The 25,635-nt window shown below is 40.5% G+C and overlaps 1 protein-coding gene and 1 long non-coding RNA gene across 2 annotated transcripts; both read left to right on the top strand.

The window, feature by feature from the left end:
* The first annotated feature begins 5,378 nt into the window (after nucleotides 1-5,378).
* CHML (choroideremia-like (Rab escort protein 2)) lies at nucleotides 5,379-7,727 on the top strand. Its single transcript, XM_008575259.1, has one exon. It carries the CDS (start codon nucleotides 5,689-5,691, stop codon nucleotides 7,648-7,650), a length of 1,962 nt encoding a protein of 653 aa, XP_008573481.1. The 5' UTR covers nucleotides 5,379-5,688; the 3' UTR covers nucleotides 7,651-7,727.
* Nucleotides 7,728-13,044: 5,317 nt separating this feature from the next.
* On the top strand, nucleotides 13,045-16,106 carry LOC103592501. Its single transcript, XR_550666.1, has 3 exons — nucleotides 13,045-13,128; nucleotides 14,011-14,199; nucleotides 15,888-16,106. It is a non-coding gene; the product is annotated as an uncharacterized LOC103592501 (long non-coding RNA).
* Nucleotides 16,107-25,635: the final 9,529 nt, after the last annotated feature.

The raw sequence follows: 25,635 nt of genomic DNA, 5'->3' as shown, positions 1-25,635 counted from the left end.
TTATCTTGGCAGGTTTGGGAGAACAAAATCTTTGTAGCATTATCAAAAATATTTTCTTATTTACCAACCTTTTATATTGTAACAAACCCAAGTATCATGATGTTTGTAGTGGTTTATTTTTTGATATTTTGAAGGAAGCAAAAAAAGGTCCCAGAAATCATGATTTCATTTGATTGCCTCAGTGATTCTAATGTTCTCTCCCCCGTCCTCAGTAAGCATTAATCTGACAATTTCATTTGCACAAAGATTTGAAACTTGGGAAAGAGACTGTAAGCTTATGTAGGTGATAATACAGAAAACTAAGTGATTATACTCTGTGTTAATTAAAAATACCTATCAGGCAATTTTTAGGCAGGAATCTTCTTTAAGCTTTAAAGAGGTGATTCAAGCCTAAAGATCATCAATAATGCTCCCTAGGGTGGACCAACAGGTGTTTGTTCACAGACCTGAACGTTTTTATTTTCATGAAGTGACTTTGCTGGGAAGTTATTTGTGCGTGGGAGTTTGGAAACAAGGGTGCATTGAGTTCTTTGTAAGTACTGGCATCCACCCTCTTCCTCATGTCTTCCCCCTTCAGACCCCCCCCCACACACACACCCCCCACCCCTCCACGTCTCCTAGTCTGTTCCTTCCTTTTTTTCCTCCTTCACCGTCTCTACAAAGTAGCATCCTATCTCAACCAGAAGGATTCTCTAAGACTATTAGAAACGTTCACCACATGGTATTTTACCTGAGGGCTGCTCTGTTTCTTCAAGGCATTTAGTTAGTTCTTTCAGTGATGACTTTATCCCTGTTTTTAAATCAGAGGTGGAAACTCTGGGATAAGAAGTTCAGAGACTTGTTTAAGTCCTGGAGACAAATCAGTAGTGAGGTTACTATGAGTCTTAAGAAGTTTTTTGCAAAGATAATTACTTTGCCTGGAGTAAATTCTAAAAATCATGCTTCTAGATTAGGGTTAAAGGTGAAGGAAGCAAACGGTTTGCTTCAAACTCTTGTTATTTATCCTACACACCCCACCCCTCCACGTCTCCTAGTCTGTTCCTTCCTTTTTTTCCTCCTTCACCATCTCTACAAAGTAGCATCCTATCTCAACCAGAAGGATTCTCTAAGACTATTAGAAACGTTCACCACATGGTATTTTACCTGAGGGCTGCTCTGTTTCTTCAAGGCATTTAGTTAGTTCTTTCAGTGATGACTTTATCCCTGTTTTTAAATCAGAGGTGGAAACTCTGGGATAAGAAGTTCAGAGACTTGTTTAAGTCCTGGAGACAAATCAGTAGTGAGGTTACTATGAGTCTTAAGAAGTTTTTTGCAAAGATAATTACTTTGCCTGGAGTAAATTCTAAAAATCATGCTTCTAGATTAGGGTTAAAGGTGAAGGAAGCAAACGGTTTGCTTCAGACTCTTGTTATTTATCCCTGAGCAAGAACTAACCAGCTGTGGAGTATGGAAGGGGGAAGAAATAACATGATGCTGGAAGTAGCTGCTTGCTCCAGAGGCTTTTGGAGAGGCTGCCCTATCTAGTGGAAAGACCATTGGCCTAATGGCAGGAAAGGGAGTCCTGCTCTTGATCCTGTGGCTAATGTGTTATGTGGACTCTCCTAAATCGCTTGATCTCTCCAGCTGCTTTTCTCATCTCTATTATGGGGTAGTTGATCTTAATGTTCTTTAAGGTCATCCCACTTGCTTTGTATTTTGGTGACTGATTTGATATCTGTAGGTTAGAAGGTGCCTGCTCTTAGCTCTTATGGCCTTCGTCCTCTGCTCTTACTCCTGTCCTCAGATCTGTCCCCTTCTAAGCCAATAATAAGCACACACTGTGGGTACACCTCTTCAGTTACCCTGAAAGGTTTTGTCTCCCTCTTCACACCCTGCTGGAAGAAGGCAGAATAGGAAATTTAGACATACTTACATATATACACAAGGAGGCCAGGTAACTGCTTCGTTCCATGCTCAGTTCCAGGCATACTGAGGAATGCTAAAAATTAGTGGAGTCTCTGATATTCTTGAGGCAGAGGTTTTGACTAGACAGGACTATTAGGATTGACATTTCAGTTCAAGTGACCAGTCAGGTCAATGAGTGACCTAGTCAATTTAATCTAAGTTCCAATTGAATGGCTCGTTTTACTAATATCCAGGATAATTAATCATCTTAGCCTTGGCAGGTCCAGCTTGCACTGATCTAGATTTCAGTAGAGGTCTTTCTCTCACCCCCAGTATTACTCACCTAAATAGATTTTAGTAGGTTTAACGGTAGTGAAAATCAGAGCTGGGAAAACTCTCAGTGCTACTGTGCAATGATGAATGCTAGGAAGGCTAGCAGTGTGGTATGAATAGTGCTATAGCCTAAAGACAGTATGCTCACCTACCCCTTGGCTGTTCCACTGCTGGCCGCACCTGGTGTTCTGTGCATGGGACATAGCCTGCAGTATGCTGGAAGTTAATAGCATAGTCTTTTTTCACTACCTCTTCAAAAATAAGAATAGCAAACAACATTTTAGTCTTGGCAGAGGATATCTAGACAGACCTTTTTCTTGGGATGTACAGATTCAGGGTTACAGAGATTCAGAGACAGTTTGGGGAAATGTGAACATCACCCTATTCAAATGTTAGAAGTAGATGGTATTTATGTTAATATATTAACATATATGAAACCAAGAACTTTCCTTTTTTTTAATGTTCTTTTTAAAAAAATTTATTTATTGAATTAAAATCGATTATACATATTTTGGGGGTTGAACATTGAGATATGTTGATTAAATCATATTACTAGCATATGTATTATTACAAATCGTAATTATTCTTTATGCCGCTTGTCCAATCTCACCCCTTCCCCCATTCCCTCCTCCTCCCCCCTTTAAATGCCGTCGATTTCTTCTATCCTTCTGAAAGAGTAATAGTTACTCTGTTAATTTGTTGCCTAGATGATCTGTCCAATGCTAAGAGATGTGATGGGGTCCCCCAATATTATCATAGAGCAGATGGTTCTTCTGTCACTCTGAAATGGGTTTTGTGGAAAGAGACATCCTCTTCTTTTCTTTGTCTCTGCTGGTGACTCTCCTTGTGTCAATGCACTCCAGTGGTTGGCGGACCATTTACGTGGTTGTGGTGTCTAGCCGCTTTTGCAGCAGCCATGGTTATTGTGGTGGCTGTGGTGGGCCACCCACGTGGAGGTGCTGTTTTTGGCATGCTCCTTGGCACTGGCAGTATGCCTGGTTGTGGGGTGTGTTTGGTCCCCTTCTCCATGCCTCTGGTCACTGGGCAGGCCCCAAGGTGCTGGCGCCATGTGCCTCATTGTGGGAGAGGGGTCTGGTCTTCTTCTCCATGCCTCCGGTACTCAGGTGGGCCCCGAGGTGCTGGCGTTTTTTGCCTGCTTTGGGAGGAGGGTCCAGTCCCTGACTATGTACCTCAGGTCACTGGGCGGGACCTGAGGCACTGGCTTGGTGTACCTGGTTGTGGGAGAGAGGGCCAGTCCCCTTCTGCATGCCTCTGGGCCAGGCGGGCCCCAAGGTGCTGGCACAGTGTCCCTGGTTGTGGGAAAGAGGTCCAGTCCCCTTCTCTTTGCCTCGGGTCCCTGGGTGGGCCCCGAGGTACTGGCGTGGTGTGCCTTGTTGTGGGAGGAGGGTTTGGTTCCTGGTTCCATGCCTCGTGTCACTGGGCGGGACCCAAGGTGCTGGCTTGGTTTGCCTGGTTGTGGGAGAGAGGTCTGGTCCCCTTCTCCATGCCCTGGGTCCCTGGGTGGGCCCCGAGGTACTGGCGTGGTGTGCCTGGTTGTGGGAGAGAGGTCCATTCCCCTTCTCCTTGCCTCAGGTCCCCAGGCAGGCCCCAAGGTGCTGGTGTGGTGTGTCTGGTTGTGGGAGAGAGGTCTGTTCCCCTTCTCCTTGCCTTGGGTCCCCAGGCAGGCCCCAAGGTGCTGGCGTGGTGTGCCTGGTTGTGGGAGAGAGGTCCATTCCCCTTCTCCTTGCCTTGGGTTCCCCGGGCAGGCCCCGAGGTGCTGGCATGGTGTGCCTGGTTGTGGGAGGCAGATCCAGTCCCCTTCTCCATGCCTCGGGTCCCCGGGCGGGCCCTGAAGCACTGGCGCGGTGTGCCTGGTTGTGGGAGAAAGGACCATTCCCCTTCTCCTTGCCCGGGTCTCTGGGTGGGCTCCAAGTTGCTGGCATGTTGTGCCTGGTTGTGGGAGAGAGGTCCAGTCCCCAACTTCATACCCCAGGTCCCTGGGTGGGCCTCAAGGCACTGGCTCAGTTTGCCTGGTTGTGGGAAAGAGGTCCGGTCCCCTTTTCCATACCCTGGGTCCCTGGGTGGGTGCCAAGGTGCTGGAGTGGTGTGCCTGGTTGTGGGAGAGAGGACCATTCCCCTTCTCCAGGAATTTTTCTTTTTAACTTGTACTTATAAAACATGCATGTGCTTATTTATACTTATATAAAGATTTATTGGTGCTGGAGTGGTGTGCCTGGTTGTGGGAGAGAGGACCATTCCCCTTCTCCAGGAATTTTCCTTTTTAACTTGTACTTATAAAACATGCATGTGCTTATTTATACTTATATAAAGATTTACTATAAATACATTTTCCCCTCAGTAGGCCTATTTTATGTACCTAATTTTTTTTTTTTTTTTGTGACCGTTAGGGGATCGTAACCCTTGGCTTGGTGTTGTCCACACCGCGCTCAGCCAGTGAGTGCACTGGCCATCCCTATATAGGATCCGAACCCGCAGTGGGAGGGCCGCTGCACTCCCAGCGCCACACTCTCCCAAGTGAGCCACGGGGTCGGCCCTGTACCTAAATATTAAAGGCCGATTTTACTTAATCCTTTTGTAACAATCTGACTGGTTAAGTCAGTCAAAATACTCTCACGTTACTACCACAAGATCCTAAAGGTGGTTGGGACATGGAAAGGTCTTGTCTTCAGCTGTTCTGGAATCATCCACAGACTGTATTGGCCACAGAAATATTCCTAATCATGGCAGTGTGCACGTAGTATATAATCTGTTTTCATAAACACATGGAGCAACACATTTCTGTTAGTGTAAGCTCACAGCTGTTATAGTTTTATTCAAATGTTATTTATTTTTATTCAAATGTTATTCTTAAAAGAAATTGTAGAATTGTATTATGTTAATTCTTTGTTTTTGTGGGAAATTATTATATCTGTTCTTTATTATTGTATCACCTGAGTTTTGGAGGGGGGCATATCTCTACTGTTCATTTTTTAAAAATTAGAAAATATGTGAGATCATTTAATGACTTGCTTTAGTAGAGATTCATATCCAGATAACTAGTCAGCCTCCGATGAAGTGTAATTGCTGTTGCACGAAATTACTTTTATATTGTTTACGATTGTATTCTTTCTTGAATTTTCTTCTTTCAGAGAAGAGTTCCAGTCACAAATGTATGTGTCATGCATTTTGACATTTACTGCTAAGATGAAATGCAGAAATGAAAACCACACATCCATTTTAGTATTCTCAGATGTGATTACATGTACTTGATCATGTTTTTATACTACTGACTTATAAGAAAAAAAATATTCAAAAAGGTCAGCTGTTAAACAGCTAGGATCTGCAACCTCAGTGTTTCTGGGATGAACTGGAACATCACAAGGAGAGATTTTATTACAGCATAATCACACGTCAGCTGAGCCCTCAGCCTAGGTTCATCGGCAGTTGTCACCAGAAGCTTTACCTCCTAGGATGGCGGACAGTCTCCCAACAGAGTTTGATGTGGTTATAATAGGGACAGGTTTGCCCGAATCCATCCTTGCAGCTGCATGTTCAAGAAGTGGTCAGAGGGTTCTGCATATTGATTCAAGAAGTTACTATGGAGGAAACTGGGCTAGTTTTAGCTTTTCAGGATTGCTGTCCTGGTTGAAGGAATATCAGCAGAACAGTGACATTGGGGAAGAAAGTAATGCTGCATGGCGAGACCTGATCCTTGAAACTGAAGAAGCCATCACTTTTTGCAAGAAGGATAAAACCATTCAGCACACAGAAGTTTTTTGTTATGCTGGTCAGAATGTGGAGGACAGTGTTGAGGAGCTTGGTGCTTTGCAGAAAAATCCTTCGTCCATGACATCTAGTACCCTCACTGAACTTCTGGATTCTTCGTGCTCACATGAAGAAAAGCACAAATATTTTACTAGCTATGAAATGCCTGCCAAACATACTGAAAACAGTGATAGAGAGATTTCAATAGAAGTAACGGATATAGAGGAATCACTGGAGAAAGAAAAGTATCGTGGAGATAAAACTTGTACGTGCACAATTTCAGATGGAGATAAAGGTGAAAACAAACCTGCAGAAGACAATACTGTTCAACCAAAGAGAAATAGGATTACTTACTCTCAAATAGTTAAAGAAGGCAGAAGGTTTAATATTGATTTGGTATCAAAGCTGCTGTATTCTCAAGGATTGCTAATTGATCTTTTAATCAAATCAAATGTTAGTCGTTATGCAGAATTTGAAAATGTCACAAGGATTCTTGCATTTCGGGAAGGAAAGGTGGAACAGGTGCCTTGTTCCAGAGCAGATGTGTTTAATAGCAAAGAACTCACTATGGTTGAAAAGAGGATGCTAATGAAATTTCTCGCATTTTGTTTAGACTATGAACAACATCCAGATGAATACCAAACTCTCAAGCAATGTTCATTTTCAGAGTACTTAAAGACCAAAAACTTAACCCCCAACCTCCAACATTTTGTACTGCACTCGATTGCAATGACATCAGAATCATCTTGCACTACAATAGAAGGCCTTAAAGCAACGAGAAACTTCCTTCAGTGTCTTGGACGGTTTGGCAACACTCCCTTTTTATTTCCCTTGTATGGCCAAGGAGAAATTCCCCAGTGCTTCTGCAGGATGTGTGCAGTTTTTGGTGGAATCTATTGTCTTCGCCATAAAGTGCAATGCCTTGTAGTTGACAAAGAATCTGGAAGATGTAAAGCAATAATAGATCACTTTGGTCAAAGAATAAATGCTAAATATTTTATTGTGGAGGATAGTTACCTTTCTGAGGAAACATGCTCAAATGTGCAGTATAAGCAGATCTCTAGGGCAGTGCTAATTACAGACCAGTCTATGCTAAAGACAGATTCAGATCAGCAGATTTCCATTTTGATTGTTCCTCCAGCAGAACCAGGAACTTGTGCTGTTCGGGTCACAGAATTATGTTCTTCAACCATGACATGTATGAAAGACACCTATCTGGTACATCTGACCTGTTCATCTTCCAAAACTGCAAGAGAAGACTTAGAATCAGTGGTGAAGAAATTATTCACCCCATATGCTGAGATAGAAATAGAAAGGGAAGAACTTAGAAAGCCAAGACTCTTGTGGGCTCTTTATTTTAATATGAGAGACTCCTCAGGAATCAGCAGAAGCTTATATAATGGCTTACCTTCCAATGTTTATGTCTGCTCTGGGCCTGACTGTGGACTAGGAAATGAACATGCAGTCAAGCAAGCTGAAACACTTTTCCAGGAGATCTTTCCAAATGAAGAATTCTGCCCTCCACCTCCAAATCCAGAAGACATTATCTTTGATGGTGATGATAAGCAACCACAGGCTCATGGAACCAATGATATTACAATGGCCAAAGTAGAATCTTCTGAGGAAAGCAAAAACCTAGAAAACCCAGGGGAGCACCTTCAAAATTAGAAAAAAACACACTGGAAATGTTACTTTGGGCCTTCATTTTGGCATCAGGTATTCTCTTTAAAAGAACAGTTTTCCATATGAGTAGTTGCAAGTGGCTATATAATCAGTGCTATGCAGTTGTTGTCTTTAACTATCTTTGAGACATTCAGTATTGGATGTCTTTGTTAGCCTATCAGTAACTGATTTATAGGTTATGGGAATTTTTGTTTTAGTGTGGGCTCCATGATCCTTAATCTTAAAACAGGTTAACTTTATTTTAGTATTAGTATATGTGTGAGGGTACCATATCAGCAACTGTGTTTAAAGGAAGGTAATATTCTATCTGCTAATGATACTCTGGTTTTGTCATTGTCTATAGAATGATTAATAATGTCTAAGAAATATTTTTATTACTTTTGCAGCGATTACAGTTGCTACCACCTCTCTCTGAATATAGAAAAACACACAAATAGTAAATTATGTAGGTCTTTTGTATGTAATATAAACATGTAGACATGGTGGTAGTAATAGCAATTAACACAAGTGCCAATATGATAAAATACATTTGTGTATAATTGTTAAAAGATTAGCTTTGCATGATCGTTCTTTGTATAGGTCTGATGTTTACAGTACATTTTGCAGTTTAATTCACCTACTTGACCTTGTAACTGAGGAGGTGGTGACCCATCACTACCGTCTTCTACTTTACGAAAAGTTCCATTAGTAGTTGAAGAGTTCATTTTGGGGGGGGTTTGTTTCGAAGAAAATCTAGAGAATAACATTATTTCTGGTTTAATACTTCAAAAAATTTCTGCAGAGCCCTGCTCCAGCATGTAAAAAAACTTTCAACAAAACAAGAAATTAATCCTGCAGAAAAAGATACTTCAGAATGGCCAGTTCTAAAATTTCTAAGCAGGAATTCCTGAGAAACTTAAGTGAGGCATTTTGCACCTGAGATTATGGATGGTTTTTTAACGCTCTGTAAACAGATCACCCGAGGTTCCTCAGTGACAATGGAACACACCACCTCGTTGGCTCTGCTACCACTTAAATTAGCAACACTGACTGCAACTGATAGTGAATCAAAGGAGGATTTTCCATGCCCCTTCGGTTGTGTCCCACCCCATAAATAGTGAGGTAACAGCCTTTGTAATCACTTCTGCCTCTTCGCTGGTATCTAGAGGATAGGGCCCCCCCACCACCACTAGAGGTCATAAGACTGATGGCATTCCCGTGAAAACATGTGGAGCTGTCAGAAGAGGTGACCTTCCTTCCTGCTTAGTCCCATTTCCACTCCTTGAGCAGCGAATGGTGACCCCATGGGAAGCAAGCCCTTTCATGACAGTTTTGCCCTGGAACAGAGCACTTTTTGCTCTGGGCATGTAGTGCTTTCTCAATACAGTTTCTCAGTGACCCTGTGAGGCAGATATTATTGCATATACTTTCACAGAGGAAACAATTTTTTTTTTCCTTTTTGTCTTTTTTTACTGACCGGCAATGGGATCGCAACCCTCAGTGTTGCACCCGTACTGCGCTCAGCCAGTGAGCGGGAACCGGTCTCCACATGGGATCCGAACCCTTCTCTTTTTTTTTTTTTTTCCTTTTTGTCTTTTTTTTACTGACCGGCAATGGGATCGCAACCCTCAGTGTTGCGCCCGTACCGCGCTCAGCCAGTGAGCGGAAACCGGTCTCCACATGGGATCTGAACCCTCGGCGGGAGCGCCACCATACTCCCAAGCGGCGCACTCTCCAGTGTGCCACCGGGCCGGCCCATCCTAAACTCTTTTTTTTTTTTTTTTTCCTTTTTTTGTCTTTTTTTTTTACTGACTGGTAACGGGATTGCAACCCTCGGTGTCGCGCCCGCACCGTGCTCAGCCAGTGAGCGGGAACCGGTCTCCACATGGGATCCGAACCCTCAGCGGGAGCGCCGCCTCGCTCCCAAGTGGCGCACTCTCCAGTGCGCCACTGGGAGGAGGAAACAAATTATTAACAGTTCGCTCCAAGTTTGGTATGTGGAAGAGCCAACACTGGGACCCAGGCTTTCATGATTCCAAAACCCTTGATCTTTCCACTAGTGTTCACTGTTATAAGAGTAGGTACTATGTAGAAGGAGGAAATGCTAAACTGAAAATCAGTCTAGCGTTGCTGGGAAAGAAAAGGAGACCGACACTGGTCTTGCAGCATATCGAGCCAGAGAAATGTGAAGATTAAGATTAATTACATATAAATATATTTTAGAGCTGTGGATCTCATTGAAGTGGAATTGGCTAAGTACTAACAAAATAATGCTCTTCAGTAACATCTTGAGCTGATGATTGTATTGTTAAAAAAATACAAATGCTACTAGGCCAAAATGTGCTCTGAATACAGTCTTGTTGCTCTTCTATATGTGAGGAAAATGAGACAAAGGGTTTCGTAATTTACAGCTTATAGAAAGTAGACAGTCCTGGATTGGCATTAATACTGATATTATTGAATATAATAAAGTGGTGTTATTGGGTGGATCCTAAGGTTTAAACTTATCAAAATAACTGAAATGCCTGAAGCAGACCTATAAAATAGGAATTAAAATGAAAAAAATTTAAAGATGATAACTAAAATGGAGATAAAGGTAATCTAGACCTTCTGAAGAGTTCTTCAGTATCATTCATTATTCATTAGAAATTGAGGAAGTTGCTAGTGGTGATATAGCTGAATATAATGGCAATAGAAAAAAAGACTAGTCAAAAATAAGCGTTGTTTAAAAAACTAAAAAATGAATATATTTCTTAAATGAATACAGAATAAGTTGGAAATGAGAAAAGTTTTAACCAACAAAAAAGGCTTTAAAAACTTAGGAGCTATTATAATCTGGTATAATTTTCTGACAACTTGAAATTTAACTCTAATGGGCTAATTGGTGAACTTTTTCAAATGTTTATAGAATAAATATCTATCTAAATATGTATTAAGAAAGATAGTATGCTTCTGATTGCATTTTGAAACAAATATGGCCTCAGTTCTAAAAGTCAAACATTATAAAAAGGGTCTCATTCTGAACAAATACAAAATATTAGCAAACAGTACAGCAACAGATAAAAATAATTTTTTACCCTTACTCAGGATTACAAGGCTGGTGTTCAACAGAACAACCATTAAATCAACATTAACAGAACAAAATGGTCAAAATCCAAAGTATTAACTACAGATAGGTTTTTTTAATTCATCATTCTTTGATTTAATTGTCTCTGGTAATTATAGGTTTCCCACACTGTGATAAGTAATTATTTAAAATGAAGAACCAACATTATTCCTATTGGGAAGACCTATGAGAAACATTTCTCCAGCAGAAATTAAACAATGTTGGCACCATTTTTATTTTTTATGTGGTTGAAGAAATTTGTCACTGCAATAGAAATAAGCATTCGCAGCGTGAGGAAGGTAGGGAAAGAAAGCAGCACAAATATTATTTTCTGTTAACATGGCTTTCTAACTAGCCAAACGTATTGTGTCATGTACATGTATTAACAATAAAAGACGGATTCAAGAAGTTGCAGGATATACAGTTTTTAAAAATCTCATTTCTAGATTCTGACAGTGACAAACTGCAATTTAAAAAGTGTTTGGGTATTAATATATATGAGCCACTTAAAGCTATACAACTCTGTTGGGATAAATTAAGAAAAATGCTTAAACAGACGCAGGTTGAACTAAATTTTAAAAATGGGTAAACTTCCCGTAGGCGACATCCTGGTGTAATGGGAGAATAGTAAATGCAGTGTCCTCTGAGTAACCAGGATTATAGTCATTGCTTCACTACTTATCAGTTGTATCGTCTTAGGAAAATCACTACTTGCTTCCATTTCACTATCTATAAAATAGAAATAATATTTTATAAAATTATTGTGAGGATTAAATTAGGTAATGTGTAAAATCACATCCAAAGCGATGCCAATATGTAACATTTGTATGTAGATTTTTTACAGTTCCATTTAACATTCCAACTGGACGTGTTATGTAATGTGACAGAATTGTGATAAATTACATAGGAAAGTAAGCAAGCAAAGATACATGTAAATTTTTTTAATTTAGGGGAAAAATGGGAGCTTTGTCCTTTAAATCCTTAAAACGTGCTGTTAAGCAGCCTTTCTAAGTATTCTGTAGAGTAAAAAGTATCTTAAACCAATTAGAAAGAAATTAATGTTTAATAACTGCTGGTGAAAAGATTAGTGGATTTTAGTATGGAAAAAGATACTCGGTCCACTTTACATATGATATTGTAATTTATGTTAAGCATAAAGGTAAAAATTTTTTAAAAACTATAATTCTCATCCCAAAGTGGTATGAAGGAACTTCATAGCAGTTAGCAAGGTAGATCAACTAAATGAAAAATGTGTACTAAATAGGAAAAAGATACAAAACAAGAAAAGATGGAATAGAAAAAGCTATTTGCATTATGTATAGGTAGTGCTTAATATTTTTAAAAACTGGATGCATATCCATAAGGCTTTGTACTCTATTTACTGGACAAATTTATAAAGGAATGGAGTACAAATGAGAAGATACAAAAATCAGTTCTTAGAATGGTATTCAAATTTCCTAGTAAAAATGCAAATTGTAACAATTTTGACCTAGTTTGTGCTATTAGCAAAATTTTTAAAAATTATAGGTGCCCTCATTACCAGGACATTGTATACTAGCAGTATTTTTAAAGAGCTATTTAGGAGAATAAAGCAAGAGCTCTATAACAGGTCTATCTTTTGACATACAAACTCACTTTGAGTAGAATATGACCAAGGAAATATTTGAAAGAAAAAACTACCTGTACAAAGACGTCTCTAGCAATTCCATTTATACAAGTTTTAAAAAGAAAAAAAGCCCAACAGCTGGGAAGTGGATAAGTAAATTTTGGTGTATTGCTACTACTATCATAGACTCTTATGTAGCCATTAAATAATACTGATATGTGTAAAATTGTTTGCAAAAATGTGAGACTGAAAACTGTTAATTATAACATAAATTATTATGTTTATTAATTATATTTGTGTAAAACTTTAGATCTTTGTTGGAAAGAATCAGAAGAAGACATATATGTAACTAATTGCAGTTTAACATTTTAAGGAGTTCTTTATTTTTTTCTGTAAAATATCGATGTGTGCATTAAGAAATAAAAGATTAATTGATAAAGTGGTTTCCTGAATTGGTGAGAAAACTGATGATTTATTGGAAACTTCTAAAATTCTCCTTTAAATTAAAAAAAAAATACATTTCTAAATGTTAAAGTCAAAAATGTAATCTCCAAAAATGTGTGGCAGAGTTTTACAAGTCTTGGTGGGAAGGAATTCTTGGTTAATGTGGATTTTGTATCTTTTCTCAGTTGCCCAGCACTGGGACATTATGGAAACAGTAGCTGTGCATTCCGGGGCATCAGCGTGAAGACATTACGTACTAAACACAGTATGGTTCTAAATCCATGCGTACACCCATCTTTTGGGAGTCTTGGAGGCCAGAGAGATGAAGGTTGGAGTGGCCAAGCCTGGGGCTGAGATGGGTTTGCAGGGATACCTGTGCTAGGGACAGCAGGGACTGAGGATGCAGCTAGACCCTTTATTACAGTCAGCTGAGAGATCCAAATCAGGGTGACCTGACTGAACAAACATCAGTTAAACACCTACTGTAGATTATGAATTGGCATTATTCTAGGGATTAGAAATATGAAAATGAATAAGAGAAATTCTCTTTACCTGACAAACATTCTGTTGGAGTATCTACCTTAAGGCAAGGTACCTTTTACGTTAATGAGCATTTAAGACATTTTCTACCCATCACACTACCCACCACTGTAACTACCACTACCCCTCTCCCTGCAAAAGAAAAGAAAAAGAAACAAAAGATAAGCCTCTGCCTGGTACACGGCATTCCTTTTAAAGGGTGCCAGAACCTTTTATTACACAGTTGAAAACAAGTGGCTTAAAGGTTAAAAGCTGGATCCATTAACATTTTCTGAAATCTATTCCAGCCAACATTCAGTTAAATTTCCGGCATTAATCAGAAGCTTTCTCCCTTGCTTGGGGAAGGAGCAAAGAGGAGGTGTAAGAAGAGATTGAGTCCAGAAGCCCAACACATTGAGGGCTTAGGGAATAGGAAGTGTGAAGGAATCTAAATGAGAGAAGCAGGTAAAGTTTGAGGACCAACACATTCTGATCAGCATCAATTTTATTTAGCTTCATCTCAGTGTAATAAATGGAAGTCGTGTTGCTATTGCATTGAAGTAGCTGCTTCCTCTTTGAAGATTTTTAAATTTTTTCTTTTAGTATTTTCACCTTCATTATTAAAAGGCATTATTTCCAGTATAGTGATTTTCCTTTTAACCAACAACCATATGTATTCACATTTCAACAGCAGGGGACACAGTACCTACCTCCAGCTTTCTGTAAGGCTGGCAGGAACAGCACAGAAGCTCACTGATTTGACTGAAAGAATTTGACTGTAACTGAATATTATGGCAGCAGTTCTGCTACAGCATTTGTAGGAGTGCTTTTCTCCTGACAACTACATTTTCTTATGTGATCCTCAGGACCACTATCTAAGGTAAGAGAAAGGAGGTATTTATACCCATTTTATAGATAAGACCTGGAGGAATTAAGTGACTTTCCTAAGCTCAGTCCTAATTTAGATCCATTAATAAGAATTGAAATACTACTGTTCCACTTTGTGGATTTATTGCATATGAGTGCATAACACATAAATCACTATTTAAAAAGCGGTGGCTTCTAGAATTTTTTAAATACATTTGTTTTTTAGTAACAAAAAATAATTCTATAAATTAAAATTTGTGTAATGAAAGTGTGCCAACAAGGATTGAGACACCTGAAGTCAGAACAATTTCTTTATCCTGGTATTTGTGTCAAGGGCTTCATTTCTTTCTATATAATATCCTCATTAATTTGCGAACAACTATTTAATTATTAATAAAGTTGTACACTTCAGATATAAGTCTACTAAAGTGTAGCAGAGGGGAAAATACCTGTTTACAGTTCACTCAGAAGGAGGTACAGGGCTGGCTGGTTAGCTCCCTTGGGAGAGTGTGGTACTGATAACATCAAGGTCAAGGATTTGGGTCCCCATACTGGCCAGCCACCAAAAAAAAAAAAATCTTTAGGCATTTTATAGTTTTAAAGAAATAACAATCCTTAGGGACATTACTGCAGTGGGTTTTATGCCAGTTCTTTTTATTACACATATGATTAAAGCCCTTGAGTACTCCATTTCTTTTTGCTTAAGACTTATTTATTTATCCCTTATATTTAAAAACAAGAACAGAAATATTACTAACCCATTGTGGGGAAATTACTGCTTTTTGCATCATTATAAGTTAATTTCACTTGTAAGTTTAATTACTAGTTAAAGTGGGTTTTTTTTTTTTCTTTTTTGTCTTTTTTCATGACCGGTAACGGGATCGCAACCCTCGGTGTCGCGCCCGCACCACACTCAACCAGTGAGCAGACCGGTCTCTATACAGGATCCGAACCCTCGGCAGGAGCGCTGCCCCACTCCCAAGTGCCGCACTCTACTGAGTGCACCACTGGGCCGGCCCTCTAGTTAAAGTTTTTGTAACAATTTCAGTATTTGTATTACACATTATAAAGAAGATATTCAGGGGAAGGTACTGCTGAGGAAAAGCTGGGCATCTTGTTCTTGGAAAATTAATCATATTTAATTTCCTAAAATGATTTAAGTGAGGTATTACCTAGAAATGAGCTATATGCCCTGGTTCATTAACAGTCCCATTTTATGACTGCATAACATTATTTGTAATACTCCCTGCTGTTGAATGTAAATACCAACCAGATGTTTAATGGAAGAAAAAAGGCTGAAGATGAGAACTGCATTGGAAATACTTGAGATTGTAATCTCCTTTAAAACAAAAACTTATGTGCTATACTTCTATATTCTCTACAGTTTCTTGCGTATCACAAGCATCCAAAATAAGATTTGCTAATTGAATGACCAACTGGCAGTTTCCAGTGGCTCTTTTCTTCAATATCATCCTATTCCCTTCTTCAGCCCCTTCTAGCTTCCATCCTGAGGAACAGAGGATCACTGGGGCCCATCTCTGGGAATATGTATCACAGTCATAATCCTGGCTCCTTGTATTATTACAGGCAATTAGTTTTAGGATAAGCCTCTATAAGTCAATAAAACTTAAAAAGAGTGTGCACATTTGAATAGTCTATAAGATGTTCTATCTAATAATTTTATTAATTTTATTCCATTAGGGCAGAGGTTCCCAAACCAGGGTGATTTTGCCCTACAGGAGACATTTGGCAACATCTAGAGACGTTTGGGGTTGTCAAAACTGGGAAGAGGAGATACTGGCATGTAGAGGGTAGGGGTGCTGCTCAACATCCTGCAATGCTCAAGGCAGACCCCTCACAAGAAAGAGTTATTGACCCCCAAATGTTTGTGCCACGGCTGAAAAACTGCATTAGAGTAAATAAAAGTTCTGAATATTCATAAGGAATCTACTTTCCTTTCTTTTATGCTCTGCACTTAACACCTCTTTTCCTGAAGTCTCCTGACTGTGTAGGTACTGCTTCAACAGTCATTGTTGATAGGAACTGCTGTCTTTCTGTTTACACGTATAACCCCACTCCCCCTTCTCCCCTCCCTCACTATCAACAGTGGCTTCCTTCTGGAGGTTTATGGTAACTTAATCTCCAAAACAAAATTCAGAGAAGTAGGGAATATTTCTTATCCTGCCCCAATTGTCAGGTATAGATTAGAAATTTTATGGGATTTTGTTTTTATTAATCATGTATTTCATCCAGAAATACAGTAACTTTGCAAAGATGTTGATTTTGTACCCTGCAACTTTACTGAAATTGTTTATCAGCTCTAAGAGGACTTTGGTAGAGTCTTTAGGTTTCTCTATATGTGGGGTCATGTCATCTGCAAACAGGGGCAATTTGACTTTGTCTTTTCCAATCTGGATGCCCTTTATTTCTTTCTCTTGCCTGATTGCTCTGGCTAGTAATTCCAATCCTATGTTAAATATGAGTGGTGAGAGTAGCATCCTTGTCTTCTTCCTGTTCTTAGGGAAAAAACTGAAAGCTTTTCAGGATGACATTGGCAGTGGGTTTGTTGTATATGACTTTTATTGTATTGAGATACTTTTCTTCTTTTTTTTTTTTTTTTTTTGCCTTTTTTTGTGTCCGGCAACGGATTGCAACCCTCAGTGTTGCCCCCGTACCGGACCGGGGACCGGCAACGGGATTGCAAGCCTTGGTGTTGCTCCCGCGCCTCGCTCAGCCAGTGAGCGGGAGCCGGTCTGTATGTGGGATCCGAACCCTCGGACGGGAGCGCCGCCACGCTTCCCGCCGGCCCCTTGAGAGGATATCTTTTGATACACTGCAAACAACTACCACAAAATCAATGTAAAAATATTTTGCCATACTTTTTTTTTTTTAAGGAGTGCTATTCACTTCATAGACCATTGGCGAATTAATCAAATTACATAATATGACAATATCCTGTGAGTTGCACAGACACCAATACAAGACTAAATAAACCGTTATTGAATTGTACTCACATTTACATTCATTGGTGGTTCACAAAGCAATGAGAGAGTGCAGCAGCTTGGCATTTTATAGATGGGTGTCAGCTGTTGAAGACACCTAATTGTAATGGGATGAGTCAGTACACTTAGCGCAGATGAAAACCTTAATGAGATTGCACTACAAAGTGAAAGCTACAACTTACATTGAGCACGAACCATGTCACAGTTTCTGTGCTAGACTTTGGAAATACAGAGATGATAGTCATAACCCACACTGTTACAACTGTAATGCTTATTATATGCCAAGTACTTCTCTAAGTGCTTTATTTATTTTATTTAATACTTACAACAGCGCAACCAGGTAGGCTTTCTTATGAACCTCATTTTGCAGCTGAGGAAACACATTGTGAAGACAAAGAACTTGACCAAGATCACACAGCTGGTAAGTGGTAGAAGTGGGCTTCAAACCCAGGCAGGCTGACTCTGTACCCCACATGCTGTGACTGAGATGCAGTGTATCTTCAGAGAGGTGTCAGGTGAAGCCCAGGAACACTAGGAATTATTGACATGCCAGGAGCTGTTCTGGTTTCTTTATACATTTTATCTCAGTTTTTAAAACTCTGTGAGGCAGGTATTAACGTTTCCATGCGTAGATGAGAAGTAAAGCTGTCACTTTCCCAAAGTCGCAGAGTTGGTAAGTAATGGAACGCTCAATCTATTGGGACCGACACGGATGCACAGTTAGCCACTATGTTACTCAGACTGTGATAATTCCTCCGACATAGGTGTAGAAAAACTCTAATGGATGTACAACAGTTATTTTAAGCCTGACTAGGGAAATGTGAGAATGTTTAAAAAAGAAAAGATGTTGAGGCTGGGCTCTGAAGGTCGAGAATTTCCACTAGGAGGGAAGGCATGGGGCCCTCGAGGACACAGTCCACCTGGCTTGAGCAGAGAGTGGCAGGACTGGAGAGGAGAGGTGGGGTACAGGAGGTAGGCTCCAAAGTGTCAGAAGTCTTGAATAGCATGCCACCTGAGGTTGGGTGTGGACGAGTCGATGCGACCAGATCTGGCTAGGGCAGGCTGCTGGGAGTGACGAAGGTAGAAGCAGAGGTACAGGACCCGGAGAGTAGCTCTACATCACAGATGAGGTAGAGAGGGAAAGGAACTGGAAATGACTGAAATTGCCACTTTGATACTTGAAGTTTTGAAGAAAAGTAGATGGATATGGTTTTGGTCATCCAAGGCAATCAGATGATTCTGTATCAGTCCTTACCTAGATACGCCTTAAGTTTGTGTGCATCCAGGCTCCACTCTGCTCTCTGTAATGTGGGAGAACTAGGAGGTACCTGTCTTCACTCTGCCTCTTCTCATGATGAAAGAAAGTCTCCCCAACATGCTTCTCACTTCCTGATGGGTCCTGGAGTCCGGGTAACCGGCTAGGCCAGGGTGAGGCTCCCACAGGTAAGGCCATTTAGTTAGATTTATAGGAGCGCCTTTCCAAATGACATCACTTTAAGCCTCTTTCTGATATGCTGAGTCTAGCTGTATAAAATGTGGCATTACCATAGCTTATTGGACTAAAAGGAGCAGGATAGTTGCAAAAAACAAGGGAATAGGAAGAGAGAAAATCTAGAAATGAGTAAAACATGAAAGCCAGAGCCGCCTATGTAAACCAGAAAAGGTCCCCCTTCCTCGGGGCTGGGCCAGCCCTCTACCCTGGCATCCTTCTCGGCCTTCTCACCTAGGGAGCTTTGTGCATGACACTGCCTTCTGTGTCCCCATGCAATACTGTTTTGTGAAGTGTTAATTCAAATGGATGGTTCTGTTCAGTTCTTTTTATGTGGGGGTGATTTACAAACTCCTAATATGCAGCCCCTGCGCAGCAAATAGGGGGAACGGCAAGCAAGTTTCAGAGCCTAGAGTGAGGCAGCCAGAAAGTTTTCTTCAAGTGCCAGGGGGTGAGGGAGAGTTGATACCAAAAGATCTCTGAAGAATGAAAGATTTCAAACATGAAAGGCACAGAAGCACAGGCTTGTACAGTATGTGCTGTTTCCCTGCCTGGGGTGATCCTCAGTTACATCGTAGTCTGCATATAAACTGCTCTCTCTACTGGAGGCTTGAGGCATATCTCTTTATTCTCTATTTCTTAAAGATGTAGAAGAATTCTTAGGATAAAGAAGCTAAAAAATAAATCCAAAGGTGGTTGAGCAAAAGATGTGACTCAATGAGAAAAGAAGAAAACTTTAGCCTGTGTGTGGACATCTGCTCATTGAAAAGAATCATTTCATAGCACACTAAGGTCCTTAAGTGTATCTCTATCCTGTGCCACTGCCTGGACAAAGAGACGCAGGACAGGGTGTAGTTGCTGTGCTGCAGTTGATGGGGATGGTGGTGGGAAGACTTCAGGGGCTGCAGCAGAAACGGCCTGTGGAGTCTGTGTCAGGGATGGGAGGAGGCCACCCCTCCGTGCTGGGTGACATGGGCCTAGACCACACAATCGAGAGAGAGCTGCACTGCATATCTTGGTATAGGATTGAAATGGAAGGATCCAGAGGTACCTGTGGTGGTTTCTGGTGTTCCTGCACTGGAGACTGGGTTTGTGGAAGAAAACCTGGGAAATGAACAAATAGCCATAGAGACTGTGTTAAAGGGTATTTGATTTTAATCTAGACCGACTGTTCTGAAAGAATCAACGGTAGAGTCTTCTAAACATGCAGATTCCCGGGTTCCGTTCCAGGCCTGCTGGATCTGTATCAGAGCCTTGTAATCAGCATTTTAAACAATCTCCCTAGGAGATTCATACATAGCTACTTCAAGAGCTGGCATTTGGAAACACTGTTCCTATTAAGGGAAAGAGACCAGCTGCTCTGATACAAAGGGTTCTACACTGAACGTCCAGTGGGAGAGCTAATCCCTACGAAGCCTAATTTGACAGTGCTGGAATGGTAGGACATGAGTGGGTCTGGGAGTGGGCCCTGCTCTGACACCTGCTAGCTTTGCTTTGTGGCCTTGGGCAAAGTACCTCATATTTGTAAAGCTTCCCTCCCCACCTTCAATTTTTCTATAGCTCTTTCATTTGACGTTCTCAACTCAGGATGACTAAAACTTTCGAGGAAATGATATTTTCTGGCCTATCCACTGTCCCACACCAGTCACTGAGATGGGTTTTACTTAATACTCAAATGCCACAAATTTGTGTTTTAAATTTAAGCATTTTTGTTCCAGTATGGCACTGCCCTGGCTAGGTAGCAATTGATGATTTCCCTTAACACATTCTGACAAGCATCTTACTTTCTTTCTACATTCTACTCTTCTGGTCCTTAGGTGTCGTATATCACATTTTCTAGTGGCTAATCATTTATAAACACACAATGTAGCTAATGTGTTATATCCATTCTTGAGAGGAAAGTGGCTGTGGCCCTCTCTGCTTGAGTCAGCAGCATGGTAATAGAGAATGACTGACAGTGGGATTGGTGTTGCTACCACCTGCTAAACGCTGAGCTCCCTTCAGAGCTTTGTGAATTATAAATGACTGAATGAAGATTTAATTCAGTGCCTCTGAGATTCTCTCACATTTTTAATTTGTTCTTCTGGGCTATCTCAGATTTTCCTCCTTTGGTGCCAGGTTAATAATCCAGGAAGGAACACTTAGAAACTAGAATCATCATTGCAAGCAGAGGCTCACATGGCTGTTCCACGATTTATTCATGTTTTGAATTCTTTTGTAGAATTAAAAAGACCTCAGACTTCTCCATTACTCACAACCAACTTGTTAAATCTTCTCAGGGAAAAATCCAAATACAGTTCTGTACTAGCAGTCAGAAGATCTGGGTTCCCGTCCCAGCAGAACCTTACTCATCTTGGGACCTTAGCCTAGTCATGAATCTAAGATGAGCCTTTCCTGCTTCTCACATCTGTGCAAATCTGATGAGAAAAATACATAAAATGGTACTTTAAAAATTATAAATATATGAAATAATGTGTTGTTATAATGTATTACTGTGGTTGGAGAAGAAGAGATGGTAAATCTAATAGCAATGCCACTTTATATCATCCATAAAATGAATATTTCATAAATTTTTTTAATAGTTAAAAATTATCATGACTGTCAAATAGTATTTTAAGTTGAAATCAGAGTCCCTTAGGAAAAATAGCAGGGAGTTGGTCTTGTTTTATGTTCTTCTAACCTATATATTGTTATTTTCCATTAGGAACATTTTTCCTTTTCATTCAAATCTGACTGTGGCTATTTCTGAGCAGTGTTTCACCTTAGGTTTTGGTGAATTATAGGGGTGACCATGTTTAATCCAGGAATTGTCTTCCTTACTTGAGTAGAAATATGGTCACATGTACATAACGAACATATAGTAACCCTTTGTCAACTATTATATAACGAACATATAATAAGCCTTTGTCAACTATGTGTCATTAATGAATATGTAATAACCCTTTGTCTACTATTCCAGGTACCAAGGAGAACGTTAGATACAAAAGACATGGCCCCTGTCTCGTAGGTATTTATAATTTAATAGGACAGATGAGACATGAGGACATAGAATTGTACCAAAATATATAAAGAAGGAGCAGCCGTAAAGATACCTGTGTTGTGGAAGAGCAGAGTGTGGCATGCACCAAGGAACTGCGAAATGGTGAAAGAGAAGGTTGACCAGGTCGTAGAAGAAATCTACAGAGTTCCATGAGAGCCAGCATGTTAAATAAAGCAAAGGCAGCTTTGCAGGCCATTCTATGAGGAAGGACTTTATGGAGGTGATAAGATAACTATCTTAGCACAAATTCCCGCAAAATAGAGCCTAAGGCACAGCCTATGTACGTACTAACTAACGACTTACTGGGGAGTGTAACCCCAGTGAGAGAATAGAAGCAGCAGGAAAGAGAGAAGCCCACATATGAAACGTGCACCACCAAGCTGGCCACAGCTTCACAAAACACAGCTGCTTGTTCAGCATTGCAGGACACCCTCAGAGAGGCCATAGGAGACCAGCGCAGGTGGGAACACGCTCGGGGGTGGGAGCACAAGCAACTCAATCCCCGGCTCCTTCCTGCCTCCTGACTCACACAGTCCAAGTCTGCTGCTTGAGGCATTAATGTCCCTTTGCTACTGGTTGGGTCGGCCATGTCCAGGCAGCACTGGGGAAGCTAGAGCCTCCATGGGTCCAGTCCAGCAAGGGCGCAGGTGCAGGGTGGTACTGCATGTAGATCTGCAGTGGTAGTTACAGGGGCAGCTAGAATTTTGTCACTATAGCCAAAGAACTGCCACAGCCAGGAGTAGGAGCTTGAATGCTGGGTCAGGGAGATCTGGGTTGGCACTCAAACTGAGTCCAGTCTGTGTAATCTGGTATTTGGTGCACAAGAGGATGACATGGGCTGAACAAAGAAAAAAGTCAACTAGGGGTGGTGACAGCAGTCATTTATGGGATGTGAGCCTGCACTGGAATAGTGGGAACGGTAGGAGGCGCAGCAATGAGTTTAGAAATATTTCAACAGAAAAGCCTACTGTTGGTTTTAAATACAAATATGAAACAGGGGAGAGAGGCGAGGGAAGATTAAGCAAGCAAATGTGTTCGTAAAGTGGATCAGAGACCAGGCCCTGCTGGAAAAGCGTTATCTAATGCAGTTTCCTTGAGCATACCATGGAGGGTTATCATAAGATGTAGACTGCTGTGTTTAAGACAAAACTTTAATTAAGTGGTGAAAACAAAGTGTATGCTGCCTGTTTTACCTGTGACACCACACTCATTCTGTGAGTATCGTTGAATTAGGATTAGAATTCGGGAGATCTCAGTTCCCACCAAGTGCTTCCATGACTGTTCTCCAGACTTTGGTTCACTGTGCTTGTTTGTTGTTTTTCTGAACCTCAAGGAATACCACAGAGAAGTTACTTTATATTTACACGTCCTTTCCCTCTGGACCTGTAGACTCTGGTGCCAATGGGTATTTCTTGTGTCCGTTAGTTTAATAGTTACCTGTTTTGTTTTGTTTTGTTTTTTCCAGTATGAGCCATCTTGTTAAGTATCCTCCCTTGACAAGCAGGGACTTAGGGATGGAATAGGTTCTAATGAGGCCCTGTCGCTTGGTGATAGTGCATGGAGTTAAGCAACTATCAGGGGGAGAAAAAAAAAATAGGTTAACAGTATCAAATCAGAGTGAAAGCAAATAGTCTAAAACTGGGATATCGTCCAAATGGGGCTGTCAGAAGACAAGGAGCCAAGTGTGAAGCCAGAGGAGGAAGAGACAAAGGAGAGCTGATGGTAAAGAATCCACAATAGCACAGGAGATGAGCCCGGAATGATTGCCAAGGTACTGCGCCCTGTGTTATACCAACCACGTCAACAACTATTGGTCCCTGCCTCCCCTATAAAGACAAAGGAGAGCTGATGGTAAAGAATCCACAATAGCACAGGAGATGAGCCCGGAATGATTTCCAAGGTACTGCGCCCTGTGTTATACCAACCACGTCAACAACTATTGGCCCCTGCCTCCCCTATTGTTATACCAACCACGTCAACAACTATTGGTCCCTGCCTCCCCTATAAAAAAAAAAAAAAATCGCTAGATTTAATGGGAAGCAATGCCCTCCCTTTTTCAGTACATATGAAATAGCAGTGAATGTAAGAGTGAGACCTACCAAAACAGGAATACAGACATCTCAAACTGAGGAGTCGGCCCCCAGACCTCATCACGGGGACTGCCTTGTAAAATCACTCTCTCCTGGTGACTCGTCGGCCCTTCTGTTAAGGGAGCTCTCAATTTTAATGCACTACAAGCATTTGGGTGGCTGTGTGTCCACATGGCAGTCAAAAATAAATCTCAGTTTAAGCTGCTTACCTGAAATAGTTTTTTAACCCATGGGAAAGGTTTCAGCTTTCATGCCGTGCTGGGTTTCCTTTGGAACCGAGTCTTTGTGTACTAAACACGATGAATATTAAACATGAAGGGTTTTTTTTAGGATAAATAATTGAAATATAGAACTTGATAAAGGGAGGGAAGCAGATATGAAAGAGGGAATCATTCAGTAGAACTAATTTTTCACTTACAAGACACCCAGTAAATACTTAAAAGATGTGTACTAAAAACCAACCACATTATGGTTTGGTGTTTTAGAGGACCACTTTTATTGGTCAAATGGAAATGATCATTCCAAGAACTGGGAAACATTATTTAAATGAAGCTGGCCATGCCTAATTTCGTTAGGCCATGCCTAAATTCTTCAGCTTAAAAAACAGAGTTTAAAAACTGATCTTTTCTGATATTACAGGTAAACACAGTTACAGAGCCCATGTAGTAGGTAACTGATGAATTAAATGTGTTTTCTGTAGATCCTACTTCACTAATGTAAAATTTTCGATAGTTCCCAAAGGGGCATTAGAAAACAGTGTAGCATGGTCTTTGGAAGCAGACTGTGTGATTTGGATGGTGGCTTTTATTTATCGGATCACAACCTGAGCAAGTAACTTAACCATGTTTGCCTCTGTTTCCTCATCTATAAAGCAGTGATGAACACTAATTTCTATATGTCTCCACGGAGTTGTAAGTATTAAATGAGAATGCAGGTAAACTGCTTAGAACAGTGCCTGACACCTAGTAAGTACTCTCCATAAGTGTCAGTGGGCTAAAATTAATATTTTTAATTAAACAGAAAGAGGTAGGAAAGCTTCCTTAACAAGTAAGCGGTGTATAAAGATTTCAAAGAAGAACTGATCACTTGCTTAAGAGAAGAAACTTTTCCAAGCATATTAAATGTACTGTTTTTTAAAATGTTCACATATGAGTAGAGAGTTATTAATTATCACTAATTAATAAAGTAGCATTTTTATTAAGCAGACTTCAAATAGTTTTGTGGACAAATGTAATTAAACCACTTCTTTAAAAATTTCTACAGATCAGTATATGTTTTTGAATGAACAAAAGTGGAATTTTCATTAATGTGATAAAATGTGCACCCACTTAATGTGGAAGGTTCTTCTATGCAATAACCACTCGGCCAACTCTCAAAGCCACATTTTATAGGTAGAGAATTTGAAACACAGTCCATTGAGTGATTTGTTCAAAATGACCCAGAGAATCCATGAGGAAGTGAGTTGTCCCCTAATCGTCTCCTCTCTCAAATCTATTTCTCTCCTATTTTCCAGATCAGTGCACCGCCATCCATATTTACCCAGTGCAGTAACCCAAGACTTGCTTCATTCTTCATTCATGCACAGCCGACAGATTCACTTCCTTACATTTATTGGACCCTCCTTGTCTTCCCTTCCCTAGCGCCACTGTATTAGTTCCGTTCCTCGTCACAGTAATTGTTTTTCTCCACTAGGTTTCCCTCAAACCACACTTGTCCCTCCCCCACGTCTTTATTTCTCATTGCGGCCAGAGAGAACTTGCTGTAAGGATAATCTGCAGAAGCAAAACCAAAAGAAAATAAAACTAAACTCTATCGAGCTGTACAGTGA

Source organism: Galeopterus variegatus, unplaced genomic scaffold (assembly GCF_000696425.1).
Source record: "Galeopterus variegatus unplaced genomic scaffold, G_variegatus-3.0.2 Scaffold1162, whole genome shotgun sequence".
Taxonomy (NCBI): domain Eukaryota; kingdom Metazoa; phylum Chordata; class Mammalia; order Dermoptera; family Cynocephalidae; genus Galeopterus; species Galeopterus variegatus.
The sequence above is the reverse complement of the archived record's forward strand: the minus strand, read 5'-3'. Positions and strand labels throughout refer to the sequence as shown.

Coding starts and splice junctions, on each gene's coding strand:
- CHML (XM_008575259.1), top strand. CDS start 5,689: ATGGCGGACAGTCTCCCAACAGAGTTTGATGTGGTTATAATAGGGACA.